We start from the raw sequence: 20864 nt of genomic DNA, 5'->3' as shown, positions 1-20864 counted from the left end.
ACGAAAGGCAGCTGTATTTAATAGTGTGTGGGGGGGGGGGGTTATATAGAATGCGGCTTTTAAAAGCGCGTCGAAATTAACGGCTATTGAATCTTATGGCATGTAGGGGTTGAGATATACTGTTGACGAAGATCTAGACTGAAAGAAACTTTACAAGATTCTATTTACATAATCTGACGCCACTGCTATCGCTATTAGAAAAGCGACAGCTGTTGCGGCATTCTCTTTGAAAACAGCTCAATCGTGGTCCGATCCAACTCGTTCCGACATATGTACTATCTGCAATAGAAGAAAGACTTTTGGGAAAATTTTATCGCGATAGCTTTAAAACTGAGAGACTAGTTCGCATAGAAACGGACAGACGGACATGGTTAGATGAACTCGGCTATTGATGCTGATCAAGAATATATATACTTTATGTGGTCGGAAACGTCCCCTTTACTGCGTTGCAAACTTTTGACTGAAATTGTAATACCCTCTGCAAGGGTATAAAAAAAAACACCTCTTAACGCTAATCATGAAGTTTGAATTATGTTAAGATAAATAAGTAACAGCTTAAGAGAGCCCAACATGCTCACCGCTTACACGCCCAAAACTATTCTGTTAGATCTATGCTAAGATCAAATTCAGCGGTCAGGCAAAGGTTCTCACAAAACTGCGCTGCTGGGCACAATAAACTAGTTGAATTTTGAATATCGAATCGGCCAATCTTGTATTCTCTCTCCCCACAAATTTCGCAGCAGCCAAGCCAAAGTCTTTTCACTTTGATTGAAGGCATAAAATTTGGTCAGTAGCAAATTTCACCCAGAACGGATTGACCTAAAAATCTAGATAAATCAAATTAATTCGGATATAATTAGGCGCAGAGTGTGGCGTAAAGATTAAAACAAAAAATGACCCCAAAGTGCCCCAAAAATGGATTTGTTCTTTTTTTTTTAATTTAAGTACCCTTGCATAGGGTATTATAATTTCAGTCAGACGTTTGCAACGCAGTGAAGGAGACGTTTCCGACCACATAAAGTCTATATATTTTTGATCAGCACCAATAGCCGAGTCTATCTAGCCATGTCCGTCTGTCCGTTTCTCAGTTTTAAAGCTATAGCGATGAAACTTTCCCAAAAGTCTTCTTTCTATTGCAGGTAGTTTATAAGTCGGAACCGACTGGATCGGACAACTATATCTTCTGCTGGCGCATGTATGTATGTATGTCCTGCTGTCGCACTTTAAGTGTGACCGCGCAAGGGGAAAATGAAAATACCACAGCCAACACTTTTAAAACGAAACTACCACACTCATAATACGTTAAAAATGCGCGGTTAAAAAATCGATTATATTGCAAATCTTTTCTTTTGCGCCCTTTTTCTTAAGTAAACGTTAAATTTTAAAATATATATAAAAAATTACAAAAATCCCATTAAGCTGAATTTTACAGTCGAAATTTTCCTTAAAATTGCTTTTGTTTTTCAAAATGCAAAAGCCCGATCAGCCCGATTGCTCCGCATATTTATTTCCCTTATAATAGTTTTCTACTGTGGATACCTTCCAAAAACCCCCCGGTATCACATTCGCCAAGAGTATTTGGTTTGTATTTACCCATGTGCATAAAATTAGCTTTGCTACATTCTTAAATAACTAATTAATTACATCATCTTTACAACGAGTAAACATAACTCGGTTTAAATAAAAAACAGGGCCAATTAACAAAGGAGAAAATTTAGAACGAGGTAGCAAGGCAATTAATGGGAGACAATAATTTTTATTTAACTGTCGAAGGATAAACATCCCATCACATTTTGAAGCAGTTGTGGCCCAACGATACCAAGCACGTGCTTGTTACGCGCGGGACCCTTTATCAATTAGGGCAAAAATGCGAGTTCGCGGGGAAAATACAAGAAACAAATAAAGACAGGACACATAAAGAATATAATGGCTAAAGCTAAGATTGCAGCAAATGAGATAATATTTTGGTTTTTAATATAGCCTTAGATATTGAAGTGCAAATTAAGTGATTAAGATTGTTATAATTTGTACATAGAACGCAAAAGGGCTCATGCAGAGTAAAATTTTATGTACATCGAGGCAAATTAAGAGGGTAATAATTTCGTGTTAGTCTAACGGGAACATAAAAAGTTAAACGGTTTACCAGTTCTACAGAATCGATATCACCTGTTATAAGGTTGTGCATAAAAATAGAACCAAGCATTATTCTACGGTTTTTAAGGGGTTATATACCTTTTTTGAGCGAAAAAATTGAGGGAACTTTGGATTTTTTTTGGTGTGTAGCAATTATTTTATGACAGTGAAGTTATTATTTATTGATAGTACATGCTTTTATCGAAACAACAAGCCTTTGTTCTTGAAAAAATATTAATAATTTACGAAGTTATGGCAATTCTTTCGCAACCCTTTTTTTTTACAGCGGCTTGCGGTGACCACGATGGAAGTCCAGCAGGTCAACTTACATCAAAAAACCAAAAAATTTTAGTTAGTATAGTATTATTTCCAGTTCGTGAACGATTATTTTTAAGAATATTTGCTTTTTTCTGCATACAGTAACAATTTTTCCAAAAAGTTGATTTTTCGAGTTCTAAAAATGTTATTAAAAAAATCTGATCTGCGAAATTAAAATTGGCGCATAAAAACTGAATCGTTCACGAACTCGGCACAATCATTACGAACAATTAAAAAAAAAATTGAAGAAGATCGATCATATAGTTCTTGCGCAATCGTGGTCACAGCGAAGGCACTTTTGGAAAAACACGACTTTGAGATAATCGCATTTTAAGTTTTACGTTGACGTTGCAACTATTGAAGTCGAGCGCGGCAAAACGCTGTTTTCCTATCGAACTATTATTCGGATCTGTATGAAAATTTGGGAAGATGTTCTCTAGGGGATATACTATAGGATTCAAAAAAAAAAAAATCGTTTTTTTTAAAAAAAAAAAAGGTATATAACCCCTTAAGTGTAGGTAAATTAAGCAATAGTAATCTGGTAGGGAGGTAGCCTTACGTTTTGACCCCAGTTCAAACTACGAAGGGCAAAAAGGAGAACTATTTTTTGTACCGACTCAATACGGTCGATGTGCACTTGATATTGTGGACTCCAAACTGAAGAACAATATTCCAAAATAGGACGGACAATAATAATCTGGTTGCATAAGGGTCATCAAATTCTTTTGACCAACGCTTTATAAACCCAAGAACACTCATAGCTTTATTGACAATGGCCATTATGTGGAAGTCAAATTTAAGTTTTGGGTCGAGTAGAACACCTAAATCGTTAATTGAATATAAACGAAGGAGTACCCATATAAAAAGTCATAACGTTGCACTTAAGACAGTTCAAATTTAAAAGGTTGTACTCACACCATCCCTGAAAAGAGTCAATATCTGACTGTAAGTTGAAACCTGACCCTATATCTTTATACGATAAACAAAGCTTAACATCATCAGCGTACATTCGTACACGAGAATGAGCTACGATAGAGGAAAGATCGTTAATAAACAAAGTAAGCAGCAAAGGGCCTAAATGACTACCTCGAGGAACTCCAGATGTCACGTTGATCATTTTAGAAACAGCGCTCTTAAATATAACCCTCTGAGTCCTACCATTCAAGTAACATGAAATTCAAGTTAATAGATTACATGTGCTGGGGCGGGGCGGCTTGATTGTAGGAGATGCTGATAAGTCCCAGGGAAATGGATTAAATCCGCGCAGAAAAAGGTTTCGAAAACACGGTGGAAAAATTTCGGGGTTTTGCGCGACGTGCGGCTGTTTATTTGGACACTTGTAAATAGGAACTGCCTAAGCCTAACTTAGCTTAAGGGCTCCAGAGAGGAGCGGAGACTTGCGGGAGAGTTGGAGAGGGAGAGCGAAGGGCAGTGCGAGCAAGCGAGATGTGGACATCTGGAAAAAACTGCCGCTCGACACTGCCTCCAGAAATTAAACGCCTTTTTGGCGTGAACAACATGGAAACCCAAGCTGATCTAATTTGAATTAAAGGAGAGAGTGTTTAACAGAGTCAAAGGCCTTACTAAAATCTGTATATATAACGTCAGTCTGCATGTTATTCTTATATCCATTTATTACAATAGTTGACAATTCAAGAAGGTTGGTGGTGGTCGATCTTCGCTTAACAAAACCATGCTGACACGGTGATATTAGCGAGGAACATAAATGCTGCAAATGAGAAGTAATAATACATTCAAATGCTTTAGGAATTGCCGACAATTTAGAAATGCCTCTATAATTCTGGGCATCCGCCTTCGCACCCTTTTTGTGGAGTGGAATAATGAAAGAGTCCTTCAAGATAGTTGGAAAAACTGATGATGAAATAGACAAATGAAAAAGTTTAAGAATCGGTTTACAAATGGTTGAAGCACAAAACTTAAGCACACTCCCAGGGAGTCCATCAGGACCGGGAGAATACGTAGGCGTTGTTGTTGCTAAATCCTTTAAAAGATAACTTTCGGTAATTACAGGGGTAAAAATACAATTAGCCCTATTTAAGGGGTTAGGGTAGATAGGGTTTGACCAAGCAGCCGAACTATAAGTAGTTTGGAAAAACTCGGCAAATAAATCCGCAATTTCAGAATCCGACTATGCCTCTTTTGAGTTTAAACGTACCGATGAAGGCAATGCCGAAGACTTACGCTTGGCATTAACGAAGTTATAAAACTGCTTCGGATCATTTGAAAACTCGAATTTACATTGATTTAAATACATGGAATAGCAATGACTGTTGAGAACATTAAAATCTGAACGAATCGCAAAATCAGATGGCTTACCCGATTTTTTATACTTTTTTTAAGTGTTGGATTTAAGATTTTTAAGTCTTTGAAGCGCATTGTTAAACCAAGGAGGCCTGTTTAGCTTCAGAGGAAGCCTGTCAGGAACGCATTCGTCAAAAAAAAGTGTTTAAAACGCTATAGAAAAGTTCAATTGCACTGTCACTATCCATGCAATTGTACAAATCAGTCCAATTATATTGAGAAATCATGTAGTTTAGTTTATTATAGTCACATTTACGAAAGCATCTTCTTTTAGTTTGAGGAACTAAAGGAGAAAGGGTATCAGTACAGGGGAGGCCAATTGTCAATTCCAAAGTTGGATGATATTGGTCTTCAGGTACAACAAGTGCGTCAATTCTAGATACCGTAACTTCATGCGGATCTAAAACAAATACTAGATCTAATTGTCTATTTAAAGAATTTCGTATAAAGCTTACTTGCTGTAACGATAATTCTAAAAGGCCATCCACAAAATCATGGGCAGATAAAGGTGTAGCTACAAGTGAGTCAGAGGGAAGAGACCAAGAGATATTAGGGAGATTAAAGTCACCCAAAACAATCAAAAGGTCTCTGTTGGAGAGGAAGGATAGAACAGATTTTATAGCAGGCAGATGGTGTTCATAAATGATTAAATCAGAGCCAGGAGGAATATAACAGCAGGTTACAAAAATAGATAAGGATTGCTTACTTTGACACTAACAAATTCAATTTCGTTAGGGATATGAGAGTTAAGTCTCTCCGATGTTAAAGTAGAGGTAGCGGCAATCAGTACACCACCCCCCTACGCGAGGAGCGATCGGTCCTGTAGGTGTTAAAGTTATTTGACAGAATTTCAGAGTCAGATATCTCTGGTTTCAGCCAAGTTTACGTAAAAGCCAAAATATCTTCAGTAAATGCAGAGGAGTCAGCATAAAGCTTTGATAGCTTCATATTTAGTCTTCTAACATTTTGATAAGCCAAAAATAAACTTATTAGTTTTTTGGCACAGTGGCCTGTTATTTGTTCTCGGTTTATTGGGAACCAATTCTTTGATTACCAAATCATAATTAAGCCAAAAGCTTTCAGAAAGTAGTACATTAAACACATCAGGCGGGGCAAATATTTTAAAAGACGATATCTTGCGGGCGTACGAAAATCGAATTTGTTCCACTGCAATGTCCTCGGATGGGAATTTTTCTCGAATAAATTCCAAAACATCCTTAGATTTGGTATCTGGGGTGAACCTAGAAACAAATAATTGCTTCCTATGTGGAACAACTGAAAGTTTCTTACGCCCCCCAGCAGCAGTCTGAACCTCACTCGGCTGCGATCCAGAAACGGTACCTACTGTACCTATGGGTACGGTCGGCCCCGAATTTAGTAACTCCGCCGGCTCTGAAGATTTTGTCACAACATGACTTCAGGAAACAGGCGCACATTGACCCAGTTGCTGAGCCAACAGAAATTGCTGCAGTTACCAGCCTCGGATTTGGGGTAGCTAGCCTTTTTGCGTTTGGGCGACTCGCTTAGTAATTTTTTATTACTAAGTTGGGAACAAACGGAATCAAACCCTTCATTCAATAGCTCCCGAAAGATTTAAAAGGCCGTCTCGAGTCTGCCTCATAAAGCTGGTCATCTCACTTACCAATTTCCTGCAGGACTCACATGACCACATGAGACCGGTACGCTGCTCAAGAAAGTCTCTATTTCTGCCATTAAATCCTGCACATTTAAGATGCATGATCGTTCCGCAGAACCAGCAGAAGATAAAATCTTCATTAGGTGAAGAAGAAAGAATACACTTTTTCATTGAACAGATAAGAACCATTATATGAAAATTAAAGAAAATAAAATAAAATATGAAAAATACCTCAAGTAAATTGGGCACTGGGATCAAATTCCAAAACCGCAAAGACACAAAGCACAAAAAGTAATAGAGCGCAGATCACGAATTAAATCGAAAGCCAGAGAGCGCGAGAGAAAAAAGCTTCTATCGACTGAGCGTGGCGTGTGGGGCACCAACAACTATAACGCACGAACAATTACTATGTAAAAAGCGAGCAAGAGAGAGAGTCAATGGGATAGCACCCAAAAGTCTACAAGAAGTTTAGAGAGGTTCAAAGAGAGTGAAATTACCCAGCGGCGAACAGGCGAATGGGGTCTGGAGAAAAAATGCATTACATGTGAAGAAAATGTAACCGATTACTATCGCTGCTTTTCGTTAGAGAAGTTGTAATCAGGGCTCCTATGACTTCGTTTTTTCGTTCGCTAACGATTTCCCTTCGTCAAAAATCACAAACACACTTAAAATTATTGTCTATGTGTTCGTTTTTCGTTTCCCCTCCCTCACGTTTGAGCTTCGGAACTTTAATAATATCAGCATGCATTCTAAATATAGTTTGACGAACTAAAAAAAGCACAGACAATGGCCGAGCGGTTAGCCTTTCCATCCATTATACAATAATACCCATGTTCAATTCCTACATGAGGAAAGAATATTTTTTGTTTTCATAAATGAACATGCATTACAACTCAGCATACGTTTTTCAAATTGTATGTTGAATTTTCTCTAGTCCGTCTACATTTTGCATTACAATTTCGGAAGAAAATTTGCATTACTAGTAATGGGAAAAGTATGCTAGGGCCGAATCACCTTCGGGTCTCCATTACGAATTCAATATACTTTTCCGAAATTGTAATGCAAAATGTAGACGGACTAGAGAAAATACAATTTGAAAAACGTATGCTGAGTTGTAATGCATGTTCATTTATGAAAACAAAAAATATTCTTTCCTCATGTAGGAATTGAACATGGGTATTATTGTATAATGGATGGAAAGGCTAACCGCTCGGCCATTGTCTGTGCTTTTTTTAGTTCGTCAAACTATATTTAGAATGCATGCTGTTATTATTAAAGTTCCGAAGCTCAAACGTGAGGGAGGGGAAACGAAAAACGAACACATAGACAATAATTTTTATGTGTGTTTGTGATTTTTGACGAAGGGAAATCGTTAGCGAACGAAAAAACGAAGTCATAGGAGCCCTGATTACAACTTCTCTAACGAAAAGCAGCGATTGTAATCGCCTGTTCGCCGCTGGGTGGGTACAGTTGTAATAGAGAGCGGGAGAGAGAGATGAGAGAAAGAGGGAGAATACAAGAGTTTCGGCAAATTAGGAGAGTGCAAATTACACTAACAAAGCAACAATATTAAACAAATCTAATGGAAAAGTTAAAATAAACTATAACCACGTACCCGTTAAATTGGGGATCTATTTAAAAACACTAACACGATTGTTAGGCTAAACTTTGTTGATAAACAAACACAGTGTAAGGATTTGTGTCGAAAAAGGAATCTGTTTGTTTCTGTTTTGTCCATCTGTTAACTTATGCAAACAATCCATAATAATTTTAAAAAGATTTAAAAACAAGAAAGGAAGCTACCTTCGGCCAGCCGAAGCTTATATACCCTTGCAGATTCAGCGTTTCTATTTATTTAAAATTTGTTTTTAAGTAGTCTAGAATATAGTGGTCCGATCCGGCTCGCTCCGACATATGTACTACCTGCAATAGAAAGAAGACTTTTGGGAAAGTTTCATCGCGATGGCTTAAAACTGAGAGACTAGTTCGCATAGAAACGGACAGACGGACAGACGGACATGGCTAGATAGACTCGGCTATTGGTGCTGATCAAGAATATATATACTTTATGTGGTCGGAAACGTCTCCTTCACTGCGTTGCAAACATCTGACTGAAATTATAATACCCTCTACAAGGGTATAATAACACATGTTTTTTAAAGTAGTTTTCAAAGGACAAATATTTTTGTTTTTCCGGATATCAATGGAAAAAGTTCTGATAAAATCTTTTCTCGGTTTATAGAATAAAAATTTGGATTTTTTTAAATTTAAAATAAAAACCAAAGATAAAGCAATGCTTAATTTTCAATTTTAATTTCCGCAGGCGAAGCCGCGGGCTACAGTCCCTGCTAATTATCCATAATTTACTTTTGGCTTTGATTTTCAACACGAGGTAAAAAACTAGTGACGATCACACCTTCAACATACAAAAATTCTGATATCAACAATGAGACAATTTTAGAAAGTGTATTTCATGATGAGTGTAATAATTTTTCGTCTCAAATGTTGATATCAGAACTTTTGTATATCGAAGGTGCGATCGGACCGTCGCAGCAGATTTTAATTCTGTGGCTATATAATAGTAGTCGCCTTCGCACACTCTCCTGGTGCGCTTCGACACTACGTGAACTGCTGTCCACTGTAACTGTGTTTTAGCATAAAATATACCTTAATGAATCCATACAGATCTTTTTCGATCCCATCCACCCGACAGGATTATAAGAAAATGGACCTACAAGCTGGAAAAAAACTGTGTGCCAACGTTTGGTGTTCAAAACGTCTTTAAATTAAGAATTTTTTAATACTTAGACTGTTTCTCAGTGTATATTTAGAATATGCTTACTGTGATGCTGAACATATAGCTTCAATATGATTTAAAAAGGTGCACACTTTGTTTTAAGTATAACTGTCCTGTTTAAAAAACTTTTGGTTGTTATACCCATTACTCGTAGAGTAAAATGGTATATTGTATTCCTACAAAAGTATTTAACAAAGAGAAGGAAGCGTTTTCGTATAAATATATAGAATGCATATATGTATATATATTCTTGATCAGGGTCACTAGCTGAGTCGATCTAGCCATGACCGTCTGTCCGTATGTCTGTCCGCCTATCTGTGCGGCTGTCTGTTTGTCTGTCCGTATGAACGTTGAGATCTCGGAAACTACAAAAGCTAGAAGGATGAGATTTCCCACACATATTCTTGGGCTTCCTACGCAGCGCAAGTTTATTTCAGCAGAGCACCACGCCCCCTCTAACGACCACAATCTCCCACTAACGATTTTAAAATGTGTCTAGCGCCCACACCTTTAAAGATTTTCAAGAAGTATAAGAGCAATTTTTTTTGTGTGTATTTATACCTATCAAACGCTTACTTCTAGCTGTTACATACTTTTGCACGAATACAATATACCCTTTTACTCTACGAGTAACGGGTATAAAAATCTCAAAATGTGATGGCAGTTTACAGTACATAAAACAAGAGAAAACGCTATAGTAGGGTTCGTGTCCCGACTATCTAATACCCGTCCCTCGGCTAAAGGGAGTGCGAGGGAGATGGATATATAACCTTTTTTTGATTGCGCATAACTTTTTATTTAATGATGCGATTTGAAAAATGTCTTCTACACTTTGATAGGTATAAATATACACAACAAAATTGCATTTATACTTATCGGAAATCTTTAAAGGTATGGGCGCCAGACACATTTTAAAATCGTTACTGAGCGATTGTGGGCGTTAGAGGGGGCGTGGCGCTCGGCTAAACTTGCGCTGCGTAAACGTACATACTTTTGAACGAATACAATATACCCTTTTGCTCTACGAGTAACGGGTATAATGACCATTCATAATCTGAAACTGAAATAGCATTACGTTCTATCAGACCAAAGTTATCCCTTGACAAAGTTTTACTTTGATTCAAATTTTATAAAGACTAGTTAAATTTCACCCCTTCTTCGTTTTTAAAAAATAACAATCTTTATTGTATCAAAAAAGTGGAAATTCCACTATTTTCTTTTAAATGTTATCTAATGTTCTTTTCAAAACCATAAATTTAAAATTATCATTTTTTATTTTTAATAACTATTTTTTATACACCTTCAATTTAACCTGATTCTAATAGTCTAGTCACACTATGTGGGGTAACCTATCGAGTGAGCCAGCAACCGAATTACTCCAAAAAAGTGTTTCCACAGATTTGAAAAAATTTTTTCTTCATTTCGATAGGTATAAATATACACAACAGAATTGTATTTAAACTTCTCGGAAATCTGAAAAGGTCTTTGCGCCAGACAAATTTTAAAATCGTTATTGGATTGTGGGCATTAGAGGAGGCTCGGCTGAAATAAACTTGCGCTGCGTAGAAAGCCCAAGAATATGTGTGGGTAATCCCAACTTTCTAGCTTTTGTAGTGTGCAAAATCTCGGCGTTCATACGGACAGAGAGACAGACATGGCTATGCTAGTGACCCCGATCAAGAATATATATACTTTATAGGGTAGGAAACGACTCTTTCTCCCTGTTACATACCTTTGCTCGAATACAATATACCCTTTTACTCTACGAGTGAACAGCCTATCCCTTATGTTCAAGGGCCAGAGGCACATAAATCAGCCGATGCGTGACCAGCTCACCGAACTGCTGCATCTACAAGAGACGGCAGAAGCCCTCTCCAAGCAGGAAAAAAGCCGCGCCTTAGAGCGACCAGTAAGTTTTCTCTGTGGCCTAGAGGGAGCGAAAGCGACCCCGAAAAGGCCTCGAGACCAAACGACCGGTCAAGGTGGGTCCCCGCCGAATAAGAGGAGGTTTAATGGGAGACAAGCAAGTAAACTGGAACCAGAAGCCGAACCCCGCAAGAGAAATGAACCGAACCCCGCTGGAAAGGGGAAAAAACTGGGCCAGAACAGGACAAGGACGAATGCCGTAGTGGTGGCTAGCGCTGGAAACCTGACGTACGCTGAGCTTTTAAAAGCGGTAAAAGGAGATGCATCCCTGAGCCACGTCAGCGGAGATGTGCAAACAATCCGTAAGACGGCCAATGGAGACCTACTGTAGCGGCTGAAGAAAGCCCCTGGCCACAGCGCAGAGGAGGTAAAAACGGCTTGCTTTAAATGCGGTGAGAAAGACCACGATGCCAGAAACTGCAGCAAGGACCCACACTGCATACTCTGTGCCCAAAAGAAGGACCTCCCAACGAACCACCCGTCTGGTAGCTTTAAATGCCCGGCGTACATCGAGGCTGTCAAGAAAATCCAATGTTAAGGTTTATCCAACTGAACCTAAATCATTGTCGGGTGGCCCAGGATCTTCTCACCCAAACGATCGCAGAGCTCAGGATAGATGTGGCATTCCAGCGAACCCTGTAGGACTATTAGATTCAACACGTGGATCCAACAGAGAAGGCTGCTATCTGGTCGTGTGGCCAAAATACCAGACACTTTAGTGGTGTAAAGGCTGCAAAAAGTTACGTCAGGACCAAGCTAAATGATCTGTGGGTCTATAGCTGCTACCTGCCCCCTAGCTGGTCTCTCAAGGACTTCAGCGAGGCAATCGACAACCTGGTCATCGATGCCAGCCTACACTCGCGTGCGATGGTCGCTGGTGATTTCAACGCATGGGCCACCGAATGGGGGTCAGCGTACACAAACGCCAGAGGAAAGAGGCATTCGGCTTACTAGATTTACTCCTTTTGAACGCCGGGTCAAACCCCACATTTAGCAGAGCAGGAGCACAGTCGATAATCGACCTCACACTCCTAAGCACACGCTGGGCTGCGTCGGCAGAAGGGACTCTAAACATCCAAACATTCAGGGCAACGATAGCAGGAATGGAAGCTCTTGAACACGAAGAGGCGGTGATGACAAAAGTCAAGGAGGCCTGCGACGCCAGCATGCAATGCAGTAGACGCTTCAATGGACACAGACCGGTCTACTGGTGGAATCAGGAGATTGAAGACGCCCGCCGAGAATGCATAAGTGCTAGAAGAGCTTACCACAGGTCGCGGGGAAACCAAAGCTTCCCGTTTCTCAGGGAGATCTACACCCAAAAGAAGAAAGTCCTAAAAAGGCCATACAGTCCAGCAAAAAGCGATGCTTCCACAAACTGTGTGACGAAGCGGAGAACGACCTATGGGGCAGAGCATATAAGGTGGTAATGAAGAAGACAAACGGGCTCAAAAACAGTGCTCCAACAGACTCTTCAACACTTGGGGAGATCGTCAGGCACTTATTTCCTGCCCAGGAAGAGCGGCAAGAGGATGCCATCCCATCGATCCTCCAACCTCAACCAGTGACACAGGAAGAGGTTGTAAAAATCGCCCAACGATTGTCAAACAACAAGGTGCCCGGTCCTGACGGCATACCAAACAGGGCCCTCAAGATGGCGATCAGCCTCCATCCAGTAACATTCGCTAGGATGTACACAAAATGCCTGTCCCAATCCCGTTTCCCAACAAGGTGGAAGCAGCAAAACCTGTTTCTCATACCGAAACCGGGGAAGGCTAGAGACGACCCGTCTGCATACAGACCAATCTGTCCCTTAGACACTGCGGGGAAAGTGCTTGAAAGCATCATCAGTCAAAGATAAGCCGAGGCAATAGAGGCCGCCGGTGGACTGTCCGATAGCCAATATGGCTTTAGGAAAGCTCGCTCAACCCTGGATGCCCTGGAAACGGTAGACAAAATAGCCCGGAGTGCTATAGCGGGTACACGTTGGCTTGGAGGAACCAAAGAGTACTGTCTGGTGGCTACACTGGACATAAAAAACGCATTCAAGTCCGCATCGTGGAGCAGGATAATCTCGGCCCTCGAGAGACTAGATATCCCATCATTTGTCATTTGTCATTGTCAGCGACTACTTCGATAACAGATGGCTACACTACGACACAGACCACGGCCCACAAATCTACAGGATCACGGGCGGAGTTCCGCAAGGGTCCGTTCTAGGTCCTCTACTATGGAACACCATGTATGATGGCATCCTACGACTCGACTTCCAACCAGGAGTAAGCATTGTAGGTTTCGCCGATGACGCTGCGGTAGTAGTGGTACAAAAAACAAAGAGGACGTGAAGACCACAGCAAACGGGGCCATCCGTATGATTGGGGACTGGCTTAGATTGGCTGGCCTTGAACTGGCGGAACACAAAACCGAAGCAGTGCTCATAAGCAGCAGAAAAACAGTGGAGACGGTAGAAATCACAATTGGTGAGTCGACTATAAAAGAGCCATCAGATACCTGGGTGTCATGCTAGACACACGGCTAACCTACAAAGAGCACCTACAGGAAACACATAAAAAGGCCCGTGGCGTCACTGCGGCATTTTCACGCATTATGCTAAACAACAGATGCCCGAAATCATCGAGTAGGAGACTGCTCTTCTATGTATGTATGTAAAGAAAGCTACCTGAGTGGGATAAATCGAGACTACAGGCTGGGGGCACTGCGAGTAAGTTCAGCCTTCCGAACGGTCTCCACAGAGGCCATACTGGTGATCAGTGGCGTGGAGCTCGCAGCGATGGAAGCCAAGGAGAACTTTGAAGCGAGAAAGAAAGGCGAAACTTAGAGCCAGAACCAAAGCCCTCGAAAGCTGGCAGCAGAGGTGGAACGCGGCAACAACTGGCCGCTGGACGCACCGTCTTATCCCAAGCATTGCGGAGTAATTCAACCGTAAGCATGGGGAGCTGACCTTCGAGCTAACACAAGTGCTTAGCGGACACGGCTGCTTCAAGGAGTACCTCTGCCGTTTCGGCAAAGAAGCAAGGGAGCTTGCGACGTTTGCAGAGTTCCGGAGAGTGCTGACCATGTGCTGACATCTTGTGTCAGGTTTGGAGAAGCACGAGGGAAAGCGGAAGAGGTGCTGGAATCCCGGATCACGGCCGAAAATATGGTACCAGGCATGCTAGAAAGCCAGGCCAAATGGACAGCGGTTTGCCTACTGGCGACGAAAATTACGCGTGAGCTGAGGCGTCTAGAACGCATACGCAACGGGCAGTCCTAAAACCTGGCCGTCCAAAAACGAGCAGCTGGTCTTGCGAAGCAATGCTTCATGGCAGTACCGCAAACCCAGCAATAACCCTTTATATGTATATTAAAAAGTATCTTGTACTAAATTACCGTTAAATAAAAAAAAAAGGCAAAAAAACTGCACTGATGTGCAACTACCAGAATCACCATCCCAAAATTTGATGGAGAATTGTTAAAGTGGAGACAATTCTTCGTTTTCATTTGTTTTCATGCATGGTTCATGAAACAAACATGCCCACCATACCTAAAAACCGCACTTACCGGTGATGCAGAAAGGTTGATTCGGCATATAGAACTAAAGGAAGACAATTATGAACAAGCATGGGAAATACTTGTTGATTCGTATGACAAGCCAAGACAGCTTGCAAATACAGTAATTCGCAAATTGTTGCATCAACAGGCATCTTGTGATAGCGCAAAGTCATTGCAGGAATTATATATAACAACGATTGAGTCTCTCGCCTCCTTAAAAGGCGTAGGCATCGACATATCCACATGGGATCCAATTTTAGTCGTGCTCCTGACAGACAAGCTCGACATGAATAACCGGGCGTTGGATGAGCAATCACTTGGAAGCTCGACTGAGATCCAACCATTACATACAGGGAGCGATTTTTTGGATCAAAGAGTACGAGTCCTAAACACAGGAAAATCGGAAAAATCGTCGAAAAGAGAGCCAAAGAACTCAACTGTAAAAACGAAGCCCATCACCTATACAGATGTGATGACTTTCGATCTAGGCCCACATCTGAAAGATTGAATTGGGTACTGAAACAAAAATTGTGCGTCAAATGCTTCGGCACTGATCACAAAACAAAGGACTGCCGCAGTCGAAAGTGTTTTAAGTGCAAGAAAGGCCACAATACTCTGCTTCATCTCGACACACCAGTAGAGCCTCGTACACCAATTGTAGGGGCGGCGAGTAATAAGAATAATAACCTACTCGCCACGGCAAAGGTTGCAGTACAGGTCAACAATGGGCACTGTGCAAACTTTAGAGCACTACTGGACTCTGAATCACAGATAAATCTGATTACAGAACGAATGGCTTCAATGTTATTACTAAAGCTCCACAATGCTAATTTACGAATTGAAGGCATTAAGGGGCTACCGAAAACTAGTAAGGCACGAGTCAACATACTAGTTAAATCACTTCACAGTGATTTCACACTACGGATTGAAGCTTTTGTATTACCCCAAATAATACCTGATCAGCCAGCCCAGCGGCTACAAAGTTATCCAAGGGAATGTCCTTGGCGAACCCCAATTTTGACAAACCAGGAAAAATAGACCTGCTCATTGGTGCAGAGCACTATTATTCTTTGCTGCTCCCAAATCAGAAGAATTTAACAACCAAAGGTCCAATTCGGCAGTACACAAAGTTTGGCTGAATCGTAGCTGGTAAGGTGAATGCTACTGACAGTTCGTACGTTCTCTGAACAATCTTCAGCCCTGGGGGAGTCAAGAGAAATAGCTACGAAAAGGTTCCTCGCATCCTAGTCCCGAATGGATTTAAACTCCGAAAATGGTGCTCAAACAACGAACAATTTTTACAAGGAATTCCCAAGGAAGACATTGTAAGTGATGTCAAACTAGATGAATCGTTTGAACATTACAGCGTAAAAACGCTGGGTCTCATTTGGATGCCTAAGAAAGATCATCTATGCGGAAGGACTCAAAAGAGCCACTCGACCAAGATTACGAAAAGAGTTGTCTGCTCGGAGTATGCACAAATTATCGACCCCTTAGGGTTATTTGCACCAGTTGTAGTAAAAGCAAAAATCTTTTTGCAGCAACTTTGGGAAACCAAACTTGAGTGGGATGATAAGTTACCGGAGGATCTTCAAACAGAATGGAAAAATTACCGGGATGATCTTTTAACCCTAGATACGATAACGATTCCTCGTCACATATATGATGGAAAAATTCCAGTCACCCAAGAGCTACACACCTTTGTTGATGCATCGGAACGTGCGTACGGAGCAGCAATCTATGTTCGGGCAACATACAAAAATAACCAGGTCTCAGTAAGGTTACTCTGTTCGAAATCACGAGTAGCTCCAAAGGGTCAGCAGACACTACCCCGATTGGAACTATGTGCTGCAGTGTTAGGAGCCGAACTAAGCGACAAGGTCAGAAAGGACCTATCGTTCGATAGCAGCGTGACAGGATACTACTGGAGTGATTCCATGGTGGTATTATCATGGATTAATGCTGCAGCATCTACCTATCACACATTTGCGGTCAATAGAATAGCCATAATTCAGGCAATAACAAGCCAAGTGCAATGGCGTCACGTTTCATCTGCAAACAATGCAGCTGACGTTCTGTCAAGAGGCATCCTCGCCAGCAAGTTAGGCGACCATAATCTGTTGTTCTATGGGCCACTATTTCTACATGGATCGTCAAGCCAGTGGACCAGCACGCCGGACCTCAAGCCGAGCGATCTGGAAAGGAGGCCAAAATATATAAGTTTGCCGGTCTCCCCAACCACACTCGGAGAAGAGATCTACAGCTGTAAGCACAATAATTCGTTCTACAAATTGCAGCGAATAGTGGCGTACATGTTACGGTTCTGCTACAAGTCGAACAGATCGCCAACATCAACGATACTCACCGCGGAATTGCATCAAGCCCGAATTATGATTCTACGTACCATCCAACAAGTGGAGTTCGCTGCAGAATTAAGCCAGCTGCAGCGCTATAGGACGGTGGACAAGAAAAGTCGACTAGTTTCACTATCTCCCATACTTGGCAATGATGGCCTTATAAGAGTTGGAGGAAGGCTAGAAAACTCTGCACTTCCCTACGAATCTAAGCATCAGATTCGATTGCCGTACAAGGATCTTATTGTAAAAATGTTGCTACGAGAGACGCATGAGGACAACATGCATTGCGGGGTAGTAGCACGAGCATTCGTGCGACAACAGTACTGGATTCTCAACGAAAATATCATGTCCAGAAGCATTATTTACAACTGTGTGAGATGCACTAGAGCAAGGCCCAAGCTGATGCAACAGATCATGGGAGACCTCCCAGCTGAATGAGTCACACAAGCACGCCCATTTTTAAAGTCCGGGGTAGACTATTGCGGTCCCTTTTGGGTTCATCACAAAATCCGAGGAAAAAGACCCGACAAAGCATACATCGCCGTTTTTTGCTGTTTCTCCACAAAGGCAGTGCATCTTGAACTGGTAAGCGATTTAACCACAAACGCATTCTTGGCGGCCTTGAGGAGATTTCTGAGCCGCCGCGGCAGATGTCAGACAATCCATTGCGATAACGCAACCAATTTTGTTGGTGCTAACAACCAGCTTAAGGAATTGGAAACGACAATCTTCACGGAAAGGGCTATGGGTCAGATTATAAGACAATGTAGCAGAAGACAAGTTGACTTTAAATTCATACCGCCACAAGTAATATCATTCGGGGGCCTCTGGGGGGAGCCGTAAAATCCGCCAAAAAACTGTTATTGATAACCAGCTTTACGGCGTCATTGACGTTTGAAGAGTTAAACACAGTAATAGTTGAAGTTGAAGCAATCTTAAACTCACGACCAATTACACCTATATCAAATGATCCCACAGACATGGCGGCCCTTACTCCAGGACACTTCCTAATTGGCGAACCACTAACGGCTCCACCTGACATTAATGCTGATCGCAAGCCAAATTCACTTGTAAAGCGCTGGGAATTGGTTTCCAGGCTGAAGCATTTATTCTGGAACCAATGGTCAGCCCACCATTGAGCTTCAAGCTCGGCACAATTGGAAGACAGAAGCACAAAACGTCAGGGAAGGACTAATGGTGGTGGTAAAAGAAGATAATCAGTAGTGAATTGGCCACTGGGACGAGTAATTAAAAATTATCATGGTGCGGATAATCGCGTTCAGGTTTTTATACCCTTGCAGAGGGTATTATGATTTCAGTCAGAAGTTTGCAACGCAGTGAAGGAGACATTTCCGACCCCATAAAGTATATATATTCTTGATCAGCATCACAAGACGAGTCGATCTAGCCATGTCCGTCTGTCCGTCCGTCTGTCCGTCCGTCTGTCCGTCCGTCTGTCCGTCCGTCTGTCCGTCCGTCTGTCCGTCCGTTTCTACGCAAACTAGTCTCTCAGTTTTAAAGCTATCGGGATGAAACTTTCGTAAAAGTCGTATTTTTATTGCAGGTAGTATATATGTCGGAACCAACCGGATCGGACAACTATATCTTATAGCTCCCATAGGAAGGATAAAAAAAAAAAACGTAAAAAAATTCTAGCTCCGGTGTTTTTTGAAATTTTACCTTCTACTCTTGGGAATATTTTTTTTTATATGTTTCTAAATTTCGGTTTTTTTATTTTTTAAATCGGATCACTATATCATATAGCTGCCATAGGAACGGTCGAAAAATTAAATGGAAATTAATGGGGAAAAAATTGTATATTTGTTGGTTTTTATTACATTTCCTTCTACTCTGGGATATGACTATTTTGAAATGTTTCCGAATTTCGATTTTAATTTTTAAAAGATCGAACTACTATATCATATAGTTGTGATAGAAACGATCGAAAAATTAATGTGAAATAATAAGAAATTTAACATTTTTGCGATTTGTAAATTAATAGAATGATCTGCAAGGGTATATAAGCTTCGGCTTGCCGAAGCTAGCTTCCTTTCTTGTTTGATGTAAAAACAGCATCTGGGATATTTAAGAGGCCCATCACTCGGTTGGCGCCATTATTCCCAGAATAGAGCGGTGGCAAGCGCCAAAGGTCCGAAGCTGAATCCCGTCTGGAACCTGATGAGACACCTGTACGTCGGAAAAAGGTATTGTTGGGCAGCACAGTCTAAGTCCTACTGGCGCTGCTGTTGATCCTGCCGGTAGCACTGGCGCAGACTGTCAATATTACGTGTTTCACAAACCACCCCGGAATATTCTATGAACGACTCGGCACGTCAAGAACGGCAATTTCGGAATGGACCATCATTGCGTATTATGCCTTGAAACCATATTGGAGCGATATGAATATATTGTCCACTGGGATTAAGGAGCTCAGGCACAATTGTTCTGAGCTGCATAGCGAAAACGCATGCAAATCTATATTTGAGAATTTTCAACATGTATATGGCGAGCTACAAGAAGGAAGCTATCTGATTAACCATTCCCGACAGCGTAGAACACCACTTGATATAGTAGGTAAAGTCGCTAACTCACTATTTGGCGTACTGGACGCCAGGTACGCAGACGACATGGCCAAGGTCATAGATGAAGTAAAATCTAGAAAAGACGTGTTGATGATGCTACTCAAAAACCAAACGTCGATCTTGGATTCTACAATAAATTTAGTCAGGAAAAGCAAGTCATCCACTGATAACCGCATCAGAAATTTGGAGCATCAACCAGCAACCCTCAACAAGGAACGAGGCAGATATCATGGCGACCACTTACAGCAAGCATTTGTAATCTTAACTGCCCAGCTAACTCTGCTGGAAACTGGAATGCAGCGGATGCAAGCGGAAATCGCTAGCGTTCTTACCGACGTTCGTCATCGAACCATCAGTCCCATGCTGGTAACTCCTAGGCAGCTAAGAGACCAATTAGACAGAATTCGGGATCATCTACTATACAACCTGTATATCCAGAGATACCCATTATTCCAATTGTCAATAACATAAGTCCAGAGACTACTATTGCAGTTATTCAAATTAATCCGACATAAACATTTAACCCCTCAGACATAAATCTTTTCCAAGCCATCGATCGGCGGCACCCGAATTATAAATACTTCACACGCCTTTATCGACGACCGCAGACATAATCATTATCCAGACCTTCAAACAATGGGTCCAGCCTGAGAACTCATTCGTCAGCATAAAACAGACAGACAGACAGACAGACAGACATAGCTAACTAGACAGTAAAAGAATAATAAAGAATAGATATTTTTTACTGTGTACCTAGAAATTGTATAATTTCTACGTGATCTTTAAACTAAACTGTTTTGAATTTACATTTATTTTTAGATATTGACAACAATGGATTCTTGGATCAAAATGACTTTCTTTGCATGGCAGTACGAGCATGTGTCGTTGAAGGAAAAGGTGATTGCAGCACTGCTCGTTTGGATGACTACAAAAAGCTTATGAAAAATTTATGGGAGGAAATCTCTGCAATTGCTGATGATGATAAGGTATCTTTGAATAAATTGCATTAACATCTTCGACTGATACTCAAAATATAAAAATAATATATATATATAATATATATATCTAATCAAAACTAAATAATCGCAATACTTGATGAAAATTACTTTTTAGAACATGAAATTTAAACCGTTTTAAGTTTTACCCAATCGACCCATTAATTACGATTTTATTTCCGTTACTCGTAGAGTAAAAGGGTACATTGTATTCGTGCAAAAGTATGTAACAGAGAAAAGGAAGCG

At 41.0% G+C, this 20864-nt stretch overlaps 1 protein-coding gene across 1 annotated transcript in view; it reads left to right on the top strand.

Annotated features, from left to right (window-relative positions):
* Positions 1 to 20864, top strand: part of Scp1 (Sarcoplasmic calcium-binding protein 1) — a 117093-nt gene that overhangs the window by 12978 nt on the left and 83251 nt on the right. Inside the window, exon 3 of the mRNA XM_070213097.1 lies at positions 20443 to 20609. Within this exon, the coding sequence (XP_070069198.1) occupies positions 20443 to 20609 (167 nt within the window). The remainder of the gene's footprint in view (positions 1 to 20442; positions 20610 to 20864) is intronic.

The sequence above is a fragment of the Drosophila takahashii genome, chromosome 2R (assembly GCF_030179915.1).
Source record: "Drosophila takahashii strain IR98-3 E-12201 chromosome 2R, DtakHiC1v2, whole genome shotgun sequence".
Classification (NCBI taxonomy): Eukaryota; Metazoa; Arthropoda; class Insecta; order Diptera; family Drosophilidae; genus Drosophila; species Drosophila takahashii.
Note: the sequence above shows the minus strand (reverse complement) of the source record. Positions and strands in the feature narration are given on the sequence as shown.